The sequence below is a fragment of the Protomyctophum parallelum genome (genome assembly GCF_964188405.1).
Source record: "Protomyctophum parallelum genome assembly, chromosome: 3".
In the NCBI taxonomy this organism is placed as follows: Eukaryota; Metazoa; Chordata; class Actinopteri; order Myctophiformes; family Myctophidae; genus Protomyctophum; species Protomyctophum parallelum.
In genome coordinates this window covers 52,949,943-52,972,199 of record NC_139698.1, presented here as the reverse complement: position 1 = coordinate 52,972,199, position 22,257 = coordinate 52,949,943, and the positions used below count along the sequence as shown (strand labels likewise).

General features: G+C 43.0%; 1 protein-coding gene across 2 annotated transcripts in view; it reads right to left on the bottom strand.

The window, feature by feature from the left end:
- The window catches only part of myom3 (myomesin 3), a 77,617-nt gene extending 55,360 nt beyond the window's left edge, over positions 1-22,257 (bottom strand). For both annotated transcript variants that reach the window (XM_083760322.1, XM_083760321.1), the window contains exons 1-6: positions 22,165-22,257; positions 19,107-19,234; positions 11,336-11,434; positions 5,907-6,060; positions 4,452-4,609; positions 1,228-1,320 (exon numbers count right to left, since the gene is read on the bottom strand). In XM_083760322.1, coding sequence (XP_083616448.1) covers positions 1,228-1,320; positions 4,452-4,609; positions 5,907-6,060; positions 11,336-11,434; positions 19,107-19,234; positions 22,165-22,170 — 638 coding nt within the window. In that variant the 5' untranslated portion in view covers positions 22,171-22,257. The remainder of the gene's footprint in view (positions 1-1,227; positions 1,321-4,451; positions 4,610-5,906; positions 6,061-11,335; positions 11,435-19,106; positions 19,235-22,164) is intronic.

Here is a 22,257-nt window from a genome sequence, read left to right as displayed (position 1 = left end):
CAGGCGCTCTACCCCTGAGCCACCGCCGTTGCCCTTATAAATAGTTTATGAATAATTAGTTATTAAATAATTATAAATAGCTTCATTACTATTAATTACATATTTTGACCAAAGAGCTGAACAAGTTATATGTGAGTGTTGATGCTGGCTTCTTCTTTCTTAATTTCCCTTTTTTTTTCAATAGTTACAATCTAGAATAGATCATCCGGTGTGTTGAATGTAGGTAGACTATTTCCTGGGCTGAGTTATTGCATTAAACCCCCAACTCGTGAAGAAGCACACAGTGAGAAGGGAGAGGTGGCACCTCCTGACTACATGACATGACTGATTCATTTGTCAATGGGACAGAAGCAAGAAACAGCTTCTTATACAGTACACAACAGGGAGTTAAATGCATGCATTTTTCATCCGACTGCCTCATTTAGTCGTACAAGACTATATGCCCTTCTCCTCTCCGCCCCCTTTTATAATGCTTTATTTCTTTTTAATGTTTGTTTATTCACGGCAGGGACTACTTGCTAAGCAAAGCAAGCTCCTCATAGTCTCCCTGATATCATATCTGGTTGGAAGTACTGCTGTGTAGCCTATACATTGAGTGGTGTCTGGAATTCAGAATTCAATTGAAAAGTACTAAAGTATAGAGGGAATGCGCATGCATAAAGTGAATGGCAGATCGAGTGGCTAATCGAGTGGCAAAGATGAATTTAACATTGTTTAAAGTAATTTAATGCAATCAAATAGGACTTTTCTGTTTGGATGTATATTGGCTGTCAAGGCCAGAAAGGCATTCCCGCATAACTTCCGGGTATGTTGATGATGTCACGCGCATCCCCTCTATTGCACTAAATGTACTTACTGTAAAGTTCCAAAAGTAGAAATTAGCTATATATCTGCATGAATTGTATTAAAATATTTTGAAAATAGCAGATCTACAAGCTCACAAGTGAACAAATGAGTGTTATTTTCAAATGGCCAAAATATATAGCGCTGAAGTGGGTAATGGATGTTTTATAACTTATTTGAGTAACGTTTTTAAATAATTCATGTAGTGGAGTAGAAGTAAACTAACTAGGCCTACTACATGTACTCAAGTACGGCACTTAAGTACAGCACTTGAGTAATGTACTAGTGACTTTACACACATACATTACCTGCCCATCCAGTAGCCTATACATTGACAGTAGTAGAGAGTACAGGACGAAACTTCAAGTTGAACCAACAACCTACCTTCTGATCTCCAGTGAGTTGAGGCCAAACTTCTGCTGCAGACTGTGTGTCCACGGCTGGCTGTATGAGCTCAGAGGCACGCCGTCTTTGTACCTGAGGTAGAAAGAAGAAAGAGTAAATGCAAAACAACCGTGCAGGGCACCAGCTCTCCCCAACATGTATCAAAGCAAGAGACAGGTTATGCTGCTTGGGGGGGTTCCAATGCTCCTATGCCCCGACATTACTTATGCACATCTTTCATTAATCAACAGTTAATTTGGTTTGGTCTATCACTGCGATGGAGTTCGGGCGCGGTGTGTCTTTGATCTCTCATTCCGTTTTGAGTTTGCGTATTGTCGAGGGCAGCTATCGGGGAGCTCATTGCGGGCTCGACAGGTCCCATCTGGAACGGTTAAACCCACGAGCCGCAGGTTATCTGCATCTGGGCTTGGGTTCATGAATACAGAACATCATATTCTTTTCATCAGCTAGTCTCTCAGCAGCACTGGCGTCACGCTCAGCATTTAGAAACATTGCCTGAGGGAGAACAGTTAATTTCACTTTAATACGCACATCCCCCAACTCCAGGGATCATAACCGGGTGGAAATGTAGCCATAACCTCAGTTTAGAATTGCTACAATGGTCATGCTCGCAACATTATTCTATACCTCTGCTAATGAGCTAGCGTATTAATACATTGAATAGAACTCTGTTAAATAATGGATGAGCTATGAATCAGTCATGAAACTGTCATAACCTATAACCAAGGTGCATGTAAATGTCAATCTCTGAAAGTGTTGACAGATAAGAGGTGTGGTTGTGGTGTTAATTGTGATTGTTTCAGTGGCGTACTGGAAAGAGAGGCTAGTTTCTCACCAGTGGTGTAAAAAGTACGTTTTTGACATAAAGGGATATTTCACTTAAAAAAAACTTTTGATCATTTTATCGTCTACTCAGGCTTATGTGAACACCACAGACAGTTTTTATGTTGCTTGATTCAGTATTTATATTTGGAATGAAGCGTTGGACTGAACTGGACAAAAAAAAAATCACTTTGGATGCACAACAGCACTTTAAAAAAACAGTGCTGGTAACGTTTTGTTCATAAGGATAGCACCAATGTGCCACTTTATTTATTTATAGGTTGTGCGTGGTGTTGGTAACTCTTAACTTTTCCATTTTAATTGCACGTCATCATACATACTGGGGCTCTTTTTAAATGTTTGTCCATGTTTTGTTTTAGTTTTTAGCTTGTGTTTTTTTAAATAGGCTCTATGTTTTATGTTGCACTGCCAATAACTGAGGGGAAATGATATTTGTCTCCACCAGCCGAAGGCATGTGGGGAGAGTATGTTTTGCACTCCGTCCGTCCGTGTGTCCGTCCGTCCGTGTGTCCGTCCGTCCACCCGTGAGCAGCTAATCTCGGCCACCGTTAAGCCGGTCGATGCCAAATTTTGCACACACACTCCCTGGATGCCAACCATGAACCTCTGCCCCAAACTTTCCAGAACGGCCTGTTATAGCGCCACCAGGAGGCCGCTTTGTGCAAAACAAGTTTTTGCACAGTACACCTACAGATTTTGTCCAAACATCACGCAAATTGGTACACAGTCTCTCTAGAGCCATTCAACCAAACCGGTCTTTCAGATTTCTCAGACTCCATCCTGATTGGTTAAGATTGGCTTCCAAAATTCACAGGAGTGCTCAGTTTCAAACAAAATGCTGCAAATCATGAACACATCGCGTGATTTCCCTGAAATTGTGCACCCACATTCCCACTAGGCCGAGGACGAAATGCCACATGAACAATTTCAACTCAGCCTCAAGGTGGCGCTATAACTGGCCCAAAAGTGTTTTTACCTCTAACTGCACAGATCTGTGGATAACTTTGTATGCCAACTCCCTAGAGGCCAAGGAAAAACCTTTGCCTGGAATTTTTCACATCTGCTCTTTATAGTGCCACCAGGAGGCCGACATATGTAAAACACATTTTCTATTATTACTCCTTCACATTTTATCCAAATGTCACGCAAATCGGTACACATGATCTCCATAGTCATGTGATCAAGACAGGTTTGTTTGATTTCTCATATTCCATCCTGATTGGCCACGATTGGCTCCTACAGTTTTCAGGAGTAGCAAATGGCCACAACTCCTCAACGCAGCGTCCGATTGCGATGAAACTGTGCACGCATATTCCCACTAGGCTGAGGAAGAATCCTGGTGGAGACCTGTGCCGATTGGCACTTTATCTAGTTCATGTTCTTTTGTATGCAAGTATATAGGAAAATGACACATAAAGTGATTCTGAGTGACCTTCCTATACAAAACCATATAACTTCAAACTCCATTTTAAACATGATAGATTAATTGAAATCACCCAACCTTTTTTCTGTTGACTGATAATGTCCTTCTAATATGTGAGGTCTAATATGTGAGGGGGCTGTGGTTACTGTTTACATTTATTTTTAATAATTATTTTTGATTTTGTGAGCAGTGCTGGAGGAGGTTCTTTTCAAAAAGATATTTCAAAAATAAATTAAAACAGTAAATGAAACTCCACGGCCCCCTCACATAATATTAGAAGGACAATATCAGTCACCATAAAAAAAGGTTGGGTGATTTCGATGAATCTATCATGGTTAAAATGGAGTTTGACGTTATAATCGGTTCATATAGGAAGGGGGTGGGGCAGCTAAAATGAATATCAATATTTTTTAAAGTGAAATATCCCTCAAGTAAAAGTATCAATACTGCAATAGAACTACTCCGTTACAAGTAAAAGTACTTGACAGCGTGTTGCGGGTTTGGGTCACGAGCCAGACGACCGTTGCTGCATGTCTTCCCCACATCTCTATCCCCCTTTCCTGTCAAACGGCAAAAAGCCCCCAAAAATATCTTTAAAAAAGTATTGACATCAAAAGTACTCATTGTGCAGAAATGTCCCATTTCAAGTTTTCGAATGCATTTAAAAAAAAATAGCATATCTACAAGCTCACGATGTGTTGTTCAAATGGAAGTGAAGTGAAGTGTTTAATGTATGCTTTGAAATAATAATATAAAACTATAAAGTAAACTAGTAACTAAAGTTTTCAAATAAACGTAGTGGCGTAAAAGTATAACATTTGGATCCGAGATGTAAAAGTAAAATGATTGAAAATTGGAAATACTAACTCAGGTAAAGTAGAAACACCTCAAAACTTGAGTTAATGTACTTATGTTACTTTCCACCACTGGTTCTCACCAGGTGACCTCTGGGGTCGGGCAGCCCTGGACAGTGCAGCAGAGGTTGACCGACATGCCCTCCCAGACGGCGTGTGCCCTCAGTGGGATGGTGAAGTCTGGGGCCTTCCGACTCAGCTCCTCTAAGTACTTGAGGTGGACAGTCGCCTTCCTCTTCGCCTGGAACACGGACAAGCCCATGAGTGACACAGCTCAGCCCATTAAGACCTGATCGAGGCCGATTCTACGAATGCCTTCTAAATCGGCAGTTCTTGCAACTTTCAAGATTTTTCAAAAATGTAAAAAATCTAAAATTACACTGACATTTGCAGGACCCAAATGCAGGACAGCAAGGCAGGCATAGTTCAAAATCCAATATTGGGGATTTATTACAAAAACTGAGAAAACATCACAATCACAAACTAACACTGAAAATGAAGTGGCACCAAACAATGACTCGACAAGGACTGACTGGGGAACAAGACTAATATACACAAGTAAGACGTGCAAACGCAGGAAGCGAACGCAGCTCGTAAATTGCAATAACAACAATTAGAATAAATTACGTACTTTTTTTTTCTTTTTAGTTAGTAATTTTTTTAAGTTTTCTACTGTGTGTGTGTGTGTGTGTGTGTGTGTGTGTGTGTGTGTATGTGTGTGTGTGTGTGTGTGTGTGTGTGTGTGTGTGTGTGTGTGTGTGTGTGTGTGTGTGTGTGTGTGTGTGTGTGTGTGTGTGCTACAGCTGCGCCCTCTGGTGGTGGGCGGGTGTTGTCACAGCGGGACAGACAGACACACAGACATGATCTGCAGGGTCTCATAGTTAGTGCTCATTGCATTCACAACAGGGCTGATTACACATGAGAAACACCTGGGGAAGACAAGAACATAGAACCAAAACAAGTAGAACACAACATAGAAATACAACACCTAGACAAGCAAAGTCTGTGACTGTGACAAATAAACCACATAATACTATAAAAGAACAGAACATTGTTTGTTCTAGTGAGATGAAGAAACCCAAAAGTCTCTTAGACACAGCAGCACACAAAACAAAGAACACAATGCATTATGCCAAACAGACACCGAATCACAGAAAAAGGAGTGAAACGTATAAAACTAAATGTGTAACAGAAAGTAAAAAAAAAATAACACTGACATAAAAACAACAGCAGAAGATCCAACTGAAAAGTTGTAAACTTGGGTGTTCGTTTATGTTAACCCATTCTGACCGGGCACCCATTTTGGTGTCGGCATCATGTTATGCTTTAGCTATTGAAAAATAGCAGATCTACAAGCTCATATCGCGCCACCGAGTGGCGCGATACGAGCTTGTAGGTCTGCTATTTTTTGAAAAATCGAAGAACGACTGACATTTTTAGAATCTGATCTCAGGTCAGAATGGGTTCATCAGACCAGTGTGTGTCCAGTGGAAACCTTCGTATGAATCTGATCTCAGGTCACGAATGCAGATCCTTACCTGTTTTCGCAGGGCCAGGTGATCAATGCGGGTGCGAATGGCACGCTGATTCCTGATGACTTCTATCTCCACCTTCTCCCCTTCATTCCCAAACATGGTCCACTTGTCTCTGTAGTATTCATCATCAGCTGCCATGGTGTCTTTTAGCACATCCCTGGCAGAGCAAAACGACAAGATCTATTACGAAAGAACTCTTCATTCATTTGATTTCAAGTGGGGCAGAAATAGTATGCACACTTAAGTGGGAAAAATACAGTAATCAACTCTATTGGGAAACTATGATTATACAACACTGGCCTCCATTAGAAAAGGGAGGGAGAAGAGAAACATTTTAGATTAGATTAGATTAGATTCAATTTATTGTCACTGCACATAGTATACAAGTAAGACGCGCAAACGCGGGAAGCGAACGCAGCTTGTGTGTGTGTGTGTGTGCGCCCTCTGGTGGCGGGTGGGTGGTGTCACAGCGGGACAGACACACGGACACACAGACACACAGACATGATCTGCAGGGTCTCATAGTTAGTGCTCATTGCGTTCGCAACAAATACTTTGACAATGAAATGAATAGTGGCGTCCAACCAGAGTGCAATACAGTAATGAGAAACATTTTGACAATACGTATAAGTTAAACAATCATTCACAATCACAAACAACATTCAGCACTGCAGGGTACGGTGGTTTGCAGGAGAAACTTCATATTATTTCTATACTTATACTCCACTTTTCCACAATGATACACACTCACTTACACATGCACATGACAGCCTATAAAGGGCCAGTTCGGTCTTTTGTGACTGGAATATCAAAAGCGGCTGCCATTGTTGATTCCCACCAAGGTGTTAACCCATTCTGAACGGGCACCCATTTTGGTGTCAGCATCATGTCATGCTTTAGGTATTGAAAAATAGCAGATCTACAAGCTCGTATCGCGCCACTCGGTGGCGCGATACCTGCTTGTAGGTCTGCTATTTTTGAAAAATCGAAGAGCGACTGACATTTCTAGAATCTGATCTCAGGTCAGAATGGGTTCATCAGACCAGTGTGTGTCCGGCGGAAACCTCGTATGAATCTGATCTCAGGTCAGAATAGGTTAACATGCAGCAGCAGTACTTTTTATGTGTCAAATGCTGACATATGGGTCTCTCCTGGACCTCTCCAGGTATAGGCACAGTTCAAAGCGCTGCTGTGTGTCCTGGTCCCTGAGACGCCTTTGATCAAGCCAGTTGTCAGGGAGACATGGCCACATGGTGCTTCTAGATTCACTTTGATTGGATCAGAGCCTTTTTCAACCGGGGGAACCAACACATGGTGGCCAGTCAGTGTATACATACAGTACACACACACACATGCACACAAACAAACACACACACACACACACACACACACACGCACGCACGCACGCACGCACGCAGTGAAGCATGCACAAGTGCATTTAGTCACAGGATATTTATCCATGCTTTGAAGGCTATACTAGGGCACAAATTCCTGTGATATTTGTGTCAATTACACAACACAACACAAAGAAATCAAAATAATGCACATACGCAGTCACACATATATGCACTGATATGCACACACACACACACACACACACACACACACACACACACACACACACACACACACACACACACACACACACACACACACACACACACACACACACACACACACACACACACACACACACACACACACACACACACACTCGATGCATGTCAACGCCTGGGGTATTTTCAAGGCTGTGTGTGTGTGTCTGAGAGTGTTATGGCTTACTTACTGCTCCAAATGGTAATTTTTAATATCATTTCACGGTGTAAGAAGCGGCTGACCTCCACACAAAAGGGCCAAGCATGCGTGAGTGAGCATCATCATTTGCATAATAAGACTCTCCATGAAAGGATGAAGTGGAGGTGAAGGAAAGGTAGAAAAACCGAGAGAAGATGGTGAAAAGGAGTTGTATGGACTATGGAATGAGGTGGGGTCACCGTATATGAACCGAATTATTACAGTGCGTAAGTGGTAAATGAATACTGGACAATGCAAGCACACACTGTATACAGTATGTGTGTGTGCACGCACGCACGCAGATATAGGCCTATGCAACCTCATCCTTTTGTTATTCCAATGACAGCAAAGGTCCCATCATGCCACTCAATCACATCATTCACATGTCTAGTATCCAGGGATCTCAACACCATTCTGTGAGATGGTTCTTCTTAATCCATCCGACCTCCGGTCCCACCACTCTCCCTTCACCCCTCTAAGGGAGGGGGGGTGTAAGAGAGAGGGACATAAGTATGCTTCAGAGGGAGACGACGACCTCATTAACGCTGGAGGAACGAGGATTACCACACAGTAAAATCCTCAGTGATACGGACATTTAACTCTGAGAGTGTGAACATTGACCTGTAAAAGGATTTCGCTGTGCAGGTGGGAGATATCCGCAAGGTGACGCACTGACGCCTGTCGAATTAGCATTATAAGCACACCAGCGGACTGCTCTGTGCGTGTATGGGTGGTGGGTTGTGGTGGTGGTGGGTGGGGGGGTTATTTGAGAGGCTTGTGGGCTGAGGGCACTTAATGAGATGCCAAGCCGCCAAAGTTGGGCATGCAAGGCGCAGCTGAGTCTCATTACTGTCAACAGCGCTTTGTCTTTGGAGGGGTGGTGATTTCACCCTCTAGGACGGACCCCCCCCGGCCCCGCCCCACCGCTCTTTATCACTCTGCGCTGACAAATCCGTTCCCTTGTGTTCTTCATCCTCCAATGCTCTGTGCAACCGCTGTCCTTCCATCGACCGCCTACTGAGTTCCACGCTTCCTTCCTCAGATTGAACTAGCAGGGGCGGGGGATATCATTTCAGCGCTATAGCTATATTTAGCTAAGGATGAGGATATCTGCATATGCCGGGGATGTCAAATCCCTTTTCTGACACAAGGATCAGATCAAAGTCATCCATGGCAAAAATAAAAGGAGCAGAAAAGAGCCTGTCACGCTGGTGATCAAATGTGACCTATAGGGAGCAAGTTGACTGGTTGAAGAGGGATTTTGGAGGTAAGAACTTCCCTGTTCTCTGTGACTATAAACTCCCTCCAGTAGTATGGGAATTATTTTTAGGTTGATGATGTATTGTAATGTAGCCTATTCCAAAGTCGGGCATTAATTCCCACTTGCATTGTGAGAATTGCGATCATATCACAATGGCCTCATCATGTGACGAACGTTTAGTATAGTGGCAACTGGTGAATTAAAGCAAGGTGCAAGTCTAACGTTAGCATATCTGATGTACCCCATGGTTCTATGTTCCCTGCTTACATGATACCCCTATCCATAAACCTAACCCTGAACCCTAAGCCTAACCCTATACCATAAGGAAAACTTAAAGGGCTCCATTTTCGTCACCCTAAACTTATTTTCCTATTTTTCCTATTTTGCAAAAGATTTTTGAATAGTTAAAATGGCCAAGCTCACAACGTGTCAATGTAGATTGGCTAGTGGAACAATTCAAAAATGTTTTTCAAAATAGTAAAAAAAAAAAAAAGGCAAAGAAGTTTAGGGATAAGGGGTTTAAAGCGGTGATGAAAATGGAGCCCTTAAGGCTCATACATAGTCTGGATTTGCGGTGGTTAGGTGACCACCGAACTACAACATGACGTCACGAGCCGCGGTGAAGAGCAAACCACCGCCACCGCTCCAGCCCTTCTCTCTGTTTTTACTCACCACCGCTCAACGTTATTTCAGCTCCGGTGGTCAGCTCACCACCGGAGCGGTGGTCACCTCACCACCAAAAATCCAGACTATGAATAGGCCTTTAGAACCCAGGGAACATAGGGACAACCCCTGACAGGTGACCAAGAATAATTTCAAATTTTAATGACTTTTAGAGTCCCCTTGGCCATGATGTGCTTTTTCTGTGATTACACTGATCACACATCACAGCTCATGGCTTTACGGCTTTCTTCAGAAATGTCATGAATGGTCCTGACTCCTGTTTCTTGTTTTCTTGAAGACAACCTTAGAGCATATAAATAAAGAGCATCCTTTCTGTTCCAGTTCCAGACAGTGTGCTGGTCCTCCTGGTCGTCCCACACATCTGTCACCAACCTCTGAGGTGTTCATCGGCCTTCTCTTAAAACTTTAGATCATACAATTTATTGAACTTTTAGGAAAGAAAATGTCATTGGGAAAGCAGCTGGCTGACAGCTGGTAATTTTTTGTGCATGTGTGTGTGCGTGTGTACAGTGTATGTGTGTGTGTGTGTGTGTGTGTGTGTGTGTGTGTGTGTGTGTGTGTTGAATGAATTCCATTGGCTTAATAGGACAGCTGAGAAAGATACAGCCGAGCAGATACAGTTCCATGACAGCCATAAAGGAAGTTGACCCACTCCTCCACTTCCCTGATAAATGTGCCTCATTCAGGAAGGTTGTCCTCAGGAGTAAGACTAGACTCCGGCATTTGAAATGAGACGGCACGATGCCAGCATGCCTTATGTACAAAGTACAGAGTACAAAGAGGACTAGTTCCTTCAGAGAAAATGTGCCAATTCAAGGAACTTATCCAACAAAGCATATCCATTAACCCATTCTGACCTGAGATCAGATTCATAACGAGGTTTCCGCTGGACACACTGGTCTGATCAACCCATTCTGACCTGAGATCAGATTCTAGAAATGTCAGTCGTTCTTCGATTTTTCAAAAAATAGCAGACCTACAAGCTCGATATGAGCTTGTAGATCTGCTATTTTTCAATAGCTAAAGCATAACATGATGCTGACACCAAAATGGGTGCCCAGTCAGAATGGGTTAAGAATAATTATGTAATGTTGTGATATTAATTGTTTTGTATAGTTGCAATGTATCTACATATACATCATGAACACAACTCCATTAAACATCTTCAAGAGAAGCATTCCAGCGACGTCATTGTGGACAAGTATTAAAGACATTTGAATGTTCAGTAAATCTGAGTGTGGTGGGTGGGGTCAATATTGCGGTGTGTACTGTACAAAGTACATTGCTCGCTCATTGATGTATTGGTAATGCATCATTGATGCACTGATGCATATTGATGGATCCATTATGATTGTCAGTGGAATTATAGAACTACACTTTCCTTTTTCTGTGAACCAAATCAGTTGAGCTAGCTGTTCCGGAAAGCAATTTCCATAAAAGCCCCTTTATGATGACAATTCCTGATTGTTCAAAATTGCATATTTGTGGGGATATAGAACATACAGGGGAGAAAAATATTTTTTAGAAAAAGTTGAATTTCATGTTATAGGTCCTTTAATGTAAAATGTAATCTAAAATAAATAACACCTTTAATCACCTAAATGTAATCAGCCGTTATACACTCTTCCCTAAAGCCTAAATTAGCATCTCTAAAAGCAGTGTTGCCATGCAATGTAGGCCATTTTCACTGTACCATGTCCTGTGGCGGGGGAAGTTGCCAAGGAGCTCCTTAGCAGACATCGCGTCGCCGGGGATGATGGGATAGAAGTCGGCATAAGAAGGCTCCTCGTCACTGTGGCATCGGGACAGCATAGCAGGAACACAACACTCCATTACTAGAGAGTCATTAGAAGTCAGCTTAATTGGCAATTGTGAAATAAATCTCTAGTGCGTTATACTCTTCCCCCAAAATGGGCTGGCGAATGGATTGTGTAATGAATATTGCTATGTCTGATCATGTCTCAAGTCTGCCACAGTTTATTTGTTTATTCATCATTTAATTTGACAATCACCATGCAGCCCATATATTCTCCTCAGCCTCATACTCCCCTTCAGGTGACAGCTGTTCTGCTGTTCCTCCTATTAACAGTAGGGGGGGATGGTGCACAAACACAACACCCGCTGCTACAGTGTGTAGGCCAACCTATAATATATGCATCCATTATTGCATTCATTCTAGCACTTTGTTTAAAATCCTTATCTTATCTACAGATAGAAAACGGCTTCAATGTATATCTTCCGTCTTCCGTTTACGGTTTAGCAAAAGAGATCCATAATAATGCCAGGATCTATGGACGGCAGACCCTCTTGGAAACATGCTGTCAGCATTGTTTGTCACAGTGTCTCCGAGCCATAGAAGCCCACAGGCTTATGTTTAGATTAATGGGTTACCACAGGGTATAGAACTTGCAGCACTGTCTTGAGCACAGTCTGTCACGGCTCAATTTGTCACACATGCTCTCCAGCATTGTCCTTTGATCTAGCACAGGAAATTGCGCTCATCTGTGCAATATTCTGCACTTGGTGCTTGTCGAGATTTGGGCTGTATAGTCACTCGATCCGGCACCGCGGCTGGAGTGATAAGAACTCCAGATTGAGATGCAGAATGAATGGAAATCCCTGCTGCAGGGTCCTCCCACAGAGTGATCTGGTTGGATCACATGATGTACCGTGTATGCTCATGTTGTCAAATGAGCAATGTCTGAAACGCCACTCCTGAATGTTCTACCATGAGACATGGCTGTATGACATGACTGGTTATCTGGTTGCATATTATACAGTACGCTCCTGAGCTCCTCCCACAAAGATGGTTGGGTACGGTAAGGTGCAGGACCAGGAAAGCTGCAGACATCATGGGATGCCTGCAGCTGACCTGCTTTTCTCTCAACTGCAAACTCATCTGATGAGCATCATCATTAGCGGTGAGCAGCTTCCCTCTGCTCTCCGCTATGTTCCCCTTTTCCTCACTGGAGCCTGAACACGCACGCACGCACGCACGCACGCATGCACGCACGCACGCACGCACGCACGCACGCACGCACGCACGCACACACACACACACACACACACACACACACACACACACACACACACACACACACACACACACTACAGTAACCTCTGCTCATTATGCTAGTATGGGATGGCTCAGGGTAGAGGACGGAGTGCACCAACATGCAATGGTAGAGGACAGATTGCACCAACATGCAATGGGCCTGGTTTTCAAAATACTCAAGGGACCATGCAGTGCCCATGTCAAACCTGTCAAACTACTGAGAAACGCCCAGAGCTCCACCGATCTCATTCCCCCCAGATTTAGTTTTTTATGTATATGATGTATTGCCATGCTTTTGTGTTCTTGCTTAATGTAAAGTCACACTGGATTAAGAGCGTCTGCTAAATGATAAACAGATCTACTGTACACATGGATACCCCCCACTTACAGCAGATCTACTGTACACATGGATACCTACCCCCCCCCCCCCCTCCTTACAGCATAAGCATACTTAAAGCATGAGCTGTGCTTTTCTATGTGTGCCTCTAATAACAGAAGGGGGGTATTTGTTGTCAAGGTCATCCCATATCCAGACAATAAAGTTGGGAGGCATCTCGTAACAGGAGACTATGCTATCTTCAGTTCCACTTTTACCCAAGAGACTATTGTACTCACGTCACGTACTGTACTGGCTTTGGGAAGACTAATTATAGTTGTATTATGAGGAGGATATTTTAGAATATTTTGGCATTGTGCTGCTACATGCGTTTTTGTCGGACTCTGTACAGAAAGATTATCTAGAAAACTTCCAGGCACCATCTGCACGCTGTAATTGATTTTTGTAATTGATTTCCAACCAGGTGTGTGTGTGTGTGTCACTGTGCGTGTGTTTGTGTGTGTGTGTGTGTGTGTGTGTGTGTGTGTGTGTGTGTGTGTGTGTGTGTGTGTGTGTGTGTGTGTGTGTGTGTTTACACCGCCACCAGAACCAGTCACCTTATAAATATGCTCAACAGCGACGACCCCACGGTCAGGGAAATGGCTCGTGAGTCACTCATTCAACACATGCAGCGACGTAAAGTACCACCCGCGCTGGAGAATGAGACGCAGTTCCTTGGATTCAAGACTAAGGCGAATGGTAAATTGGACATTAAAGGGATTGTGACATAAAAAAAAAGGTTTTGGAATTGTTCTTATTTTTTTTTAGGTTTTCTAATCTCAATTGCACCCAAAAAACATGAACTTTTAACATTCAGTAGATTTTCTGTGATCTGGGGTTTTCTGGCTCAAACAGGTGCTCTGATTTGCCGGCAGTAAGTGACATCACTTACTGCAAATCCCATATATGTCAATGGGATTTGCCAGCAGATGTCACTGTTTCACTGTGTTGCCTGTTTTCATTGTAGCTCAAAAGGCCCAAAAAACCCCAAAGAAAACTTCAGACCACAGAAAATCCACTGAATGTTCAAAGTTCAGGTTTTTTGGGTGTAATTGAGGTCATAAAACCTAAAAGAAAAAAGAAAAAGAAAAAGAAATTAAAATGAATGTCATAAAACCTTTAAAGCCGCTGGATTCGGTGTGCGGTCCGACTGGATGGATCTTAATGATCTATGCCAGCGATCAGGATTACAGTTAAAGTGGGTGGCGCCTGATACAACAACTGCTGCGCTCAACAACAGCATCATCATAGATCCGCGTGTCCGTGCATGTGCGACCTACGAGCAGGACGGTGCGCACCATGAACTGTTAATCAAATCCGCGACCGCAAGAGCCACCATTCTAGGAATGAAGCGATCAGAAAGTGCACAACACTGGACCAGTCTGAGGCTGCAGGGAAAACTGTCTCTCCTTCCCTTTGCAAACCACTCATTATCACACTCTATACTGTCAAATAACACCATAGGTGAGGACATTCTCATTTTCACTATTAAAGCCCGTTTACAGGTGTTGCCGACCAAGTTCAACTTGGCAACCTGGTACCCATCAGCACACGACCCACACTGCATCCTACATCCAGTACCACATGACAAAGAAACAGTCGCACACATATTAAATGGTTGCAGCCACTATAAAGGACTGTACATTGCCAGACATGACCGTCTGGTGGACCTGGTCTCAGACAAGATCAGAGGAGTACAGGACAGGACAACAAGAATGTATAAACACAGCACTGTAAAAATAGACTGGTTTGATCACAATGACACGCATGACAATTCACTACAAAATATTCCAAATACCCCAGATATTGTGTTCATCAATGAAATTAGAAAAACTGTTACTATATTTGAAATAGGCTGCCCATTTGATTTGTATATGGACACTTGTTTTACATCCAAACTTATGAAATATCAGCTTCTGGTGGAACGTATTATGGCCTTGGGATATAACTGTCAACTTATTGTCCTTGTATTTGGAAGTCTGCAGGGCCATGTCCATAAACTTGTGCTCAGGGGGTCTGCAATTGGGTGGATTGTTAAAAACAAATGCAAAAAAGCTGGCTAAATACTGTTCTGTCTCAGCTACTATGGGCAGTCTGTCTGTCTGGAGAGTTGTTTCATTTATCCCTAGGTGGCTTAAAAAAAAAAAAAAAAAAAAAAAAAAAATCCTGTCTAGTAGTGTCAAGTAATAGTATGTAAACAATGTGCTATATATATATATATATATATATATATATATATAAAAAAATAATCTTCTTTTCCCTCTGTGTGTTAAGCATGCAGCAGCTATATCTGCTTGGACCATATAATGTAACCTAATTCTGATCAGTGTTTGGGTCTATTGTATTACGCCTCTTGTGCAGATCCAAATAAAATAATTCAAATGTGTGTGTGTGTGTGTGTGTGTGTGTGTCACTGTGTGCGTGTGCGTGCGTGTGTGTGTGCGTGTGTGTGTGTGGGAGCACTTCCAGGTGCCGTTGCTCGCTAATAATGACGTCTAGCCTCAGGCATACCGTTTTAACATGCCATCTAACAAATAACAATGCAAATTGACACCACTTCTCTTTTCTTCTGTTTATAAGCTGGGGAATTTCCCCTGTTTCATGGCACTCAAAGAACAACTTCTGCTTTGTCCTGCTGTGTACACACACTCATACAGGCTGCTTTTGTTTCTCACCGTCCGTGTTTTGGTTCCTCGACTGTTCTCTTGCACGTACTGTACACCGGGGGGGGTCCAGGTTGGTGAATAATGTAGCACAAACTAAGCTTGGGGCCTGGCTATGTAACACAGGCTAACAGTCTGTTCACAGAACACGCACACACACGCACGCACGCGCGCACGCACACACACGCACGCACGCAAGCACACACGCACGCACGCACGCAAACGCACGCACGCACGAACGCACACACACACACACACACACACACACACACACAAAAGTGAGGATGTTATAAACACTAAACTTCCTCAAGGCCAAAAGACGAAAAAAACAAACAATAACAGAACCTTTACAGTGTTAGTGTCAGTGGCATTTATGATGTAGTATTGAAGTGTAATTTTATTTCTGCCTCTTGGCCAGTTCCCACTTGTATATAGACACAGTCTCAATGCGTTTTTTACTGGTTAAATAAAGGTTAAAAATATATCCCCCAACATCCACACAGTTATGAAGTGTGCGATGGAGGTGGAGGTTTTGCAGAAGTGAAACACATTTTCACCTCATTGGTGATGTTTCTTAAACCTACCCCGGTGCCAATGTGCTTCACCTACTAACATGGAGATAAATGTGAGTTTCTGCCATCCAACACATGACCTCTAAGTTCAGAACATTTCTATTTATTTTCTTACAGCAGAGAGATTGAAAAAAAAGTATTTGAATAATGCACGGCAGAAATGGACCCCTAAAGATGATATTGGAAACCTTGTCTTGATATTGCCTGTGCACAGGCTCGGTACTGAGCGACATTAGAGATCTCATTAGCATGTAGTGTGGACTGGAATTAACCACTTTCAATGTGGGCATTCCTATTTTGGGAAAACATACAAAAAAATAGCACATCCACCGGCAACACATAACATCGCATTCTGAGATTGCAGATCAGCAATTATTAGAATTTTGTAAAAAGTATTTTTGAAAGTGGTTTAAGGGCATTATAGGGTGCTTTCTGCCCCTCCTTTCTTTCTCTTTCTGCAAAGTTCCACTAGAGTTTTTGGGTAAATAAGGATAATAACGAGATCATTAGTTGGCCTGAAAGGAAAAAGTGATATGGTCTATGAAGCTGCAATCCGGGATGATATTTTTCATCTGTACAGAACAGTGATTCATGGGTCATGGCCAGCTCACTATATTAATTTCCCCTTGCTAGTACAGTACATCTGCTCCCTATAGTCTTCCATTGAGAAATGTAGACTCTGGTTTCGGGTAGGACACATAATCCTACTGCTGTGTGTGTGTGTGTGTGTGTGTGTGTGTGTGTGTGTGTGTGTGCGTGCGTGCGTGCGTGCGTGCGTGCGTGCGTGCGTGCGTGCTACAGTGCGTATGTACTGTAGCTGTTCCAGGGTGATACCCACCACAGCTTTGACGGCTCATTGAGCTCAGAAAAAAAAGGCTATTGTATTTGTACATATTTTCAACTGACAACACTTTGTGGAGCCAACATGCTGCGTGTTTCTATTTACAATGCCCTTGAATTCCAGCAAACCAAAGAATATCCATCACAACTATACAACCCATCAGCCAAGCTATATTCTGTCAACAGCACACAGTAAAATCTTCAGTGTACTGTTAGTTCAACTCCAAAGTGTGTACAAATGGAGTGTGTATATACAAAGTGTGTACAAATGGTGCATTTGATTCAATTTGGTTTAGTTTACTCTTAAAGTTAAATTAAGTAAGTAATTTCACTGCACAAATACGAAGGTCCTGATCCCTGCCAAACCACTTGAGTTATATGTGTACCTTTTGTGAATTAAAAAAAAGTGGGTATACTGGTACATTTTTACACTTCAATGAACAGTGCTTATAAGCTTAACCGCACATTGCAGAGGAATCCGTTTTAGCCAGTGTGGTACGTTCAAATCCCACCATAACTCTGTAAAGTCATTTGTTCAGTAGCCTAACAGAGGTTAGAGAAAAGGGTTATTGTGGTACGCTGGGTTGAATTCCCAGATCAGCTGAGAATATCTGGGACGGAGAATGAAAATGAGTAATGTTCTGCCTTTCCTCAACGACCACCAAGGTGCCCTTGACCGATGCACTTAACCCATTCTGACCTGAGATCAGATTCATACGAGGTTTCCGCCGGACACACACTGGTCTGATCAACCCATTCTGACCTGAGATCAGATTAAAAAAATGTCAGTCGATTTTTGTCAGTCGATTTTTCAGTCGATTTTTCAAAAATAGCAGACCTACAAGCTCGTATCGCGCCACTCGGTGGCGCGATATGAGCTTGTAGATCTGCTATTTTTAAATAGCTAAAGCATAACATGATGCCGACACCAAAATGGGTGCCCGTTCAGAATGGGTTAACATCCGCTACTGCCTTTCCTAACCTGTGTTTGTACTGGGTAGCTCCCAGGTGTGAATTCTGTATAAGCATTATGAAAGTATACAGTGGCGTGCACAGATAGACACTAGGGGGTGCTAGAGCACCCCCTGCCCTTTTGGCAATTTTGCTCTTAAAAAGAAAAGAAAAAAAAAAAAAGTTGTATTTATTTTTCTTAATTTGTAGTGTGTGAACCATGCGGTGACATTGATCAAATCTTGATAAAAAAAACGCTTCTACTACATTATTTAGGCCCCCACAATCTAAAGCTATGTTTCTATGTCAGTGGTTCTTCGATTAAAGAAAAATAGCAGACCTACAAGCTCGTAGCGCGCCACTCGGTGGCGCGCTATGAGCTTGTAGATCTGCTATTTTTCAATAGCTAAAGCAATAGCCCCAAAATGCGCTGCACAAGGTGCCCTTTTTTCACTTGAGCACCTGCCCCTCTAAATGTCTGTGCACGCCACTGAAAGTATAGAGCACGGCATTAAGGTGTAAGTGATACTGTATTTGTCGAGTTTGTACAATAACAGGGGTCTCCCCAAATTATCTCTTATTTTATTTTATTTTTTACAGGTCGGGGCTCGCGATACCATTTGACAGGATACAGGATTACCACACCAAATAGGAAGTTGTGATACGAATACAATTATAATATTAGTTACTCCACTGCGCCCTCTACCGATATTGCCAAGAGAAAACCCTCATAGAGAAGATTTACGGGGGGGTCCTTGAAATTAAATGGGTTGAGAATCACTGCTAGAGCCGTGAAAATTCTTCTCTTATGGGGGGTACCCGGTGTATCTTTTTTAAATGGGGGTCCGTGGGGTATAATTGACATGTCGTTGACGTGAAAAACTTTGTGAACCACTGACTTACAGCACCTTTTAAAGAGCACCCGGGTATAAGAAAAAAGGACAGCTATAAAGGAAACTGCTATACATCATCCAAGTGCTTGATGGTGCGCGGCGGTCTTTGTATACCTGGAAGTGAAGGTCCTCTTCTTGATGTGGGAGGACAGTTCCATGCTGTGAGACATCTGGGACGTCTGCTCCTCCTGCTCCCGTCGCGTCGTGGTCCCGGCGTCCGTGGTGACCCCTCCGACTGGCACCTGCGGGTGGGAGGGATATCTGCACGTGAGGATGGAGCCATCAGGAGGGGGAAGACGCGGGCAACAGCTGTCCTGTGCATGCATGGTGGAAGTTGTGATGGCCAGTTGGCCACACTGGATATATAAAACGCTAAAGGCTTTGGCAGGGGATCACATCACAGTAGTACTATTCAATGACACTCTTTCCGGGAGCACAAATATTGTTGTAGTTCAGTTAACCCATTCTGACCTGAGATCAGATTCATACGAGGTTTCCACTGGACACACACTGGTCTGATTAACCCATTCTGACCTGAGATCAGATTCTAGAAATGTCAGTCGTTCTTCGATTTTTCCAAAAATAGCAGACCTACAAGCTCGTATCGCGCCACTCGGTGGCGCGATATGAGCTTGTAGATCTGCTATTTTTCAATAGCTAAAGCATAACGTGATGCTGACACCCGTTCAGAATGGGTTAATAAACTGACAAACCGAAAGAGGACGGAGATAAGAGCGCAGCTATACTTTATATTCAGGATTCAGCAGACAGCTTTGCATGCCTATACTATTAAGTGCAGTGACTGCAGTCCCTCCAGGTGGTAAACGAATGACCGTGGTCACCTATTTATTGCTGTGGTGTAGAGAATTTGCTAATGAGTCGCCCCGGCTTCAATCCTTTGGGAATAGTATACACGAGCAGAATGGGTGTGCTAAGTGTATGCAAAATGTTAATGGCACCATTTAGCTGGCTGATAGATTAGTTCTATACAAAGGGGGCACCATAAGCGTCTCACATCTGGAAGCATCTAGGGACCAGTGTCTGAAGTCCATTTGGAGACAGTATGGGATGCCATTAACAATAACCCGGCTCTGAATCACCTCTTGCAACAATTAAGCTTTCCAATGATTCTTCTGTGAGACCCCAAGGTCAACCATGCAGTCCTTTAGCATGGAAACGCCACACAGCTATAAGGCAGGGTTTGATTGCTGTACTGTATGTACTTGGAGAAATATGCTGCCTTTACTGTATATGTTCACTGTTTAACCCATTCTGAACGGGCACCCATTTTGGTGTCAGCATCATGTTATGCTTTAGCTATTGAAAAATAGCAGATCTACAAGCTCATATCGCGCCACCGAGTGGCGCGATACGAGCTTGTAGGTCTGCTATTTTTTTTTTAATCGAAGAACGACTGACATTTTTAGAATCTGATCTCAGGTCAGAATGGGTTGATCAGACCAGTGTGTGTCCAGTGGAAACCTCGTGTGAATCTGATCTCAGGTCAGAATGGGTTAAAAAACATTTGACCAAATGCTTAAGATGATCCATAGCTTTGAGTGTGATACACGACGTGTTTAAATTAAATACACACAAATGTGTGTTTCTCATCATTATGATTGCTGGCATTTCATTGAAATGCACCTCGAGTCACAGTGTGTTCTTTTCAATGGCATGCTACTAGACAGGTGTGTGGCTGTGCGGGAATTCAAGGTATGGGTTCCTTCCCATACATACATAAATGAATCAGCCTTTTTTTGTAGGCTGTTGAGCCAGTAATAATTCATCAGATTGGGTCTGCCGTGCTGCATGCCTGCACCCTACCACCATTAATCATCAGGCCGCGCTGGAGAGTGGAACGCAACCAACAGAATCGGGTCGCGGTTGAGCGTTCGCTCACTGCCACTAGTATAACCACCTGCGTTAGCATCATAAACAACTATAATGTGTTGCTTCTCATCTCCCTACATTATCCCATTCTGACCTGGGATCAGATTAAAAAAATGTCTATTACATCCTGACAGTTTCATTATGAACCCATTCTGACCTGAGATCAGATTCTAAAAGTGTCTTCGATTTTTCAAAAATAGCAGACCTACAAGCTCGTATCGCGCCACTCAGTGGCGCGATATGAGCTTGTAGATCTGCTGTTTTTCAATAGCTAAAGCATAACATGATGCCGACACCAAAATGGGTGGCCGGTCAGAATGGGTTAAGCCAGTTTTTCTGGTGAACAAACACCAATAAGTAACATAGTAATATCATAACGCATTGGGACTTTCTAGTTCTCCGTTCTAGTATATCTTCCTTGCTTCTATACGAGAAGGTACTGTATATTACAACTGATTAGTCTCTTGCAGGTGGATCCGGATCCTATAGGACCCTGTTGAGATGGTCGGTGTGGTCTATAGCGAGGTTAATTCTTTTCTCCACACAGTTTACAGTTTCAAGCCTCTGTATAGTTTCCGAAGACTTTAAAGGACCCTCTGCATTCAACTAGCAGACAACAAACAAAACACACAAAAGGAACGTGCAGGAAATTATGTTATTCTGTTCGCACTGTCTGAACACGATGGGAGCTTGTTTCGCGTCGTCCCGGGGGAGTAATTAAAAGATACATCCATCAGAAGGCGAGACCATTAAGCCATTCTGACCTGAGATCAGATTCACACGAGGTTTCCGCCGGACACACACTGGTCCGATGAACCCATTCTGACCCGAGATCAGATTCTAAAATTGTCAGTCGCTCATCGATTTTTCAAAAATAGCAGACCTACAAGCTCGTATCGCGCCACTCGGTGGCGCGATATGAGCTTGTAGATCTGCTATTTTTCAATAGCTAAAGCATAACATGATGCTGACACCAAAATGGGTGCCCGTTCAGAATGGGTTAAGAAGTACAACTAGCTGGAGATGCTAGTGGATAGACTCTCGAGAGAATCAACAGACAGAAAGATAGGGCAAATAATTTAGCGGCTCTGTGAAGTCACGTGTAAAAGGAATAGCTATAGCGTGTGATTGGCTAATCCGTTGGGTTTAGCGTTATAATTGTGCCTTCCGTTATCAAGCACTGCAGCGGTGTGTTAGTAAATTGTCCTAATTGACAGAAGGCAGACAGCCATGATTACACCAGGAATAGACGTATAGATCAAAACTAGCAGATTCCACTCACGTCCATGTTTGAAGAAATGGTTTGTCCAAGGCACCTAAGGATTTGTAGGATGGATAGTCTGTCTGTCTATCTGTCTGTCTGTCTGTCTGTCTG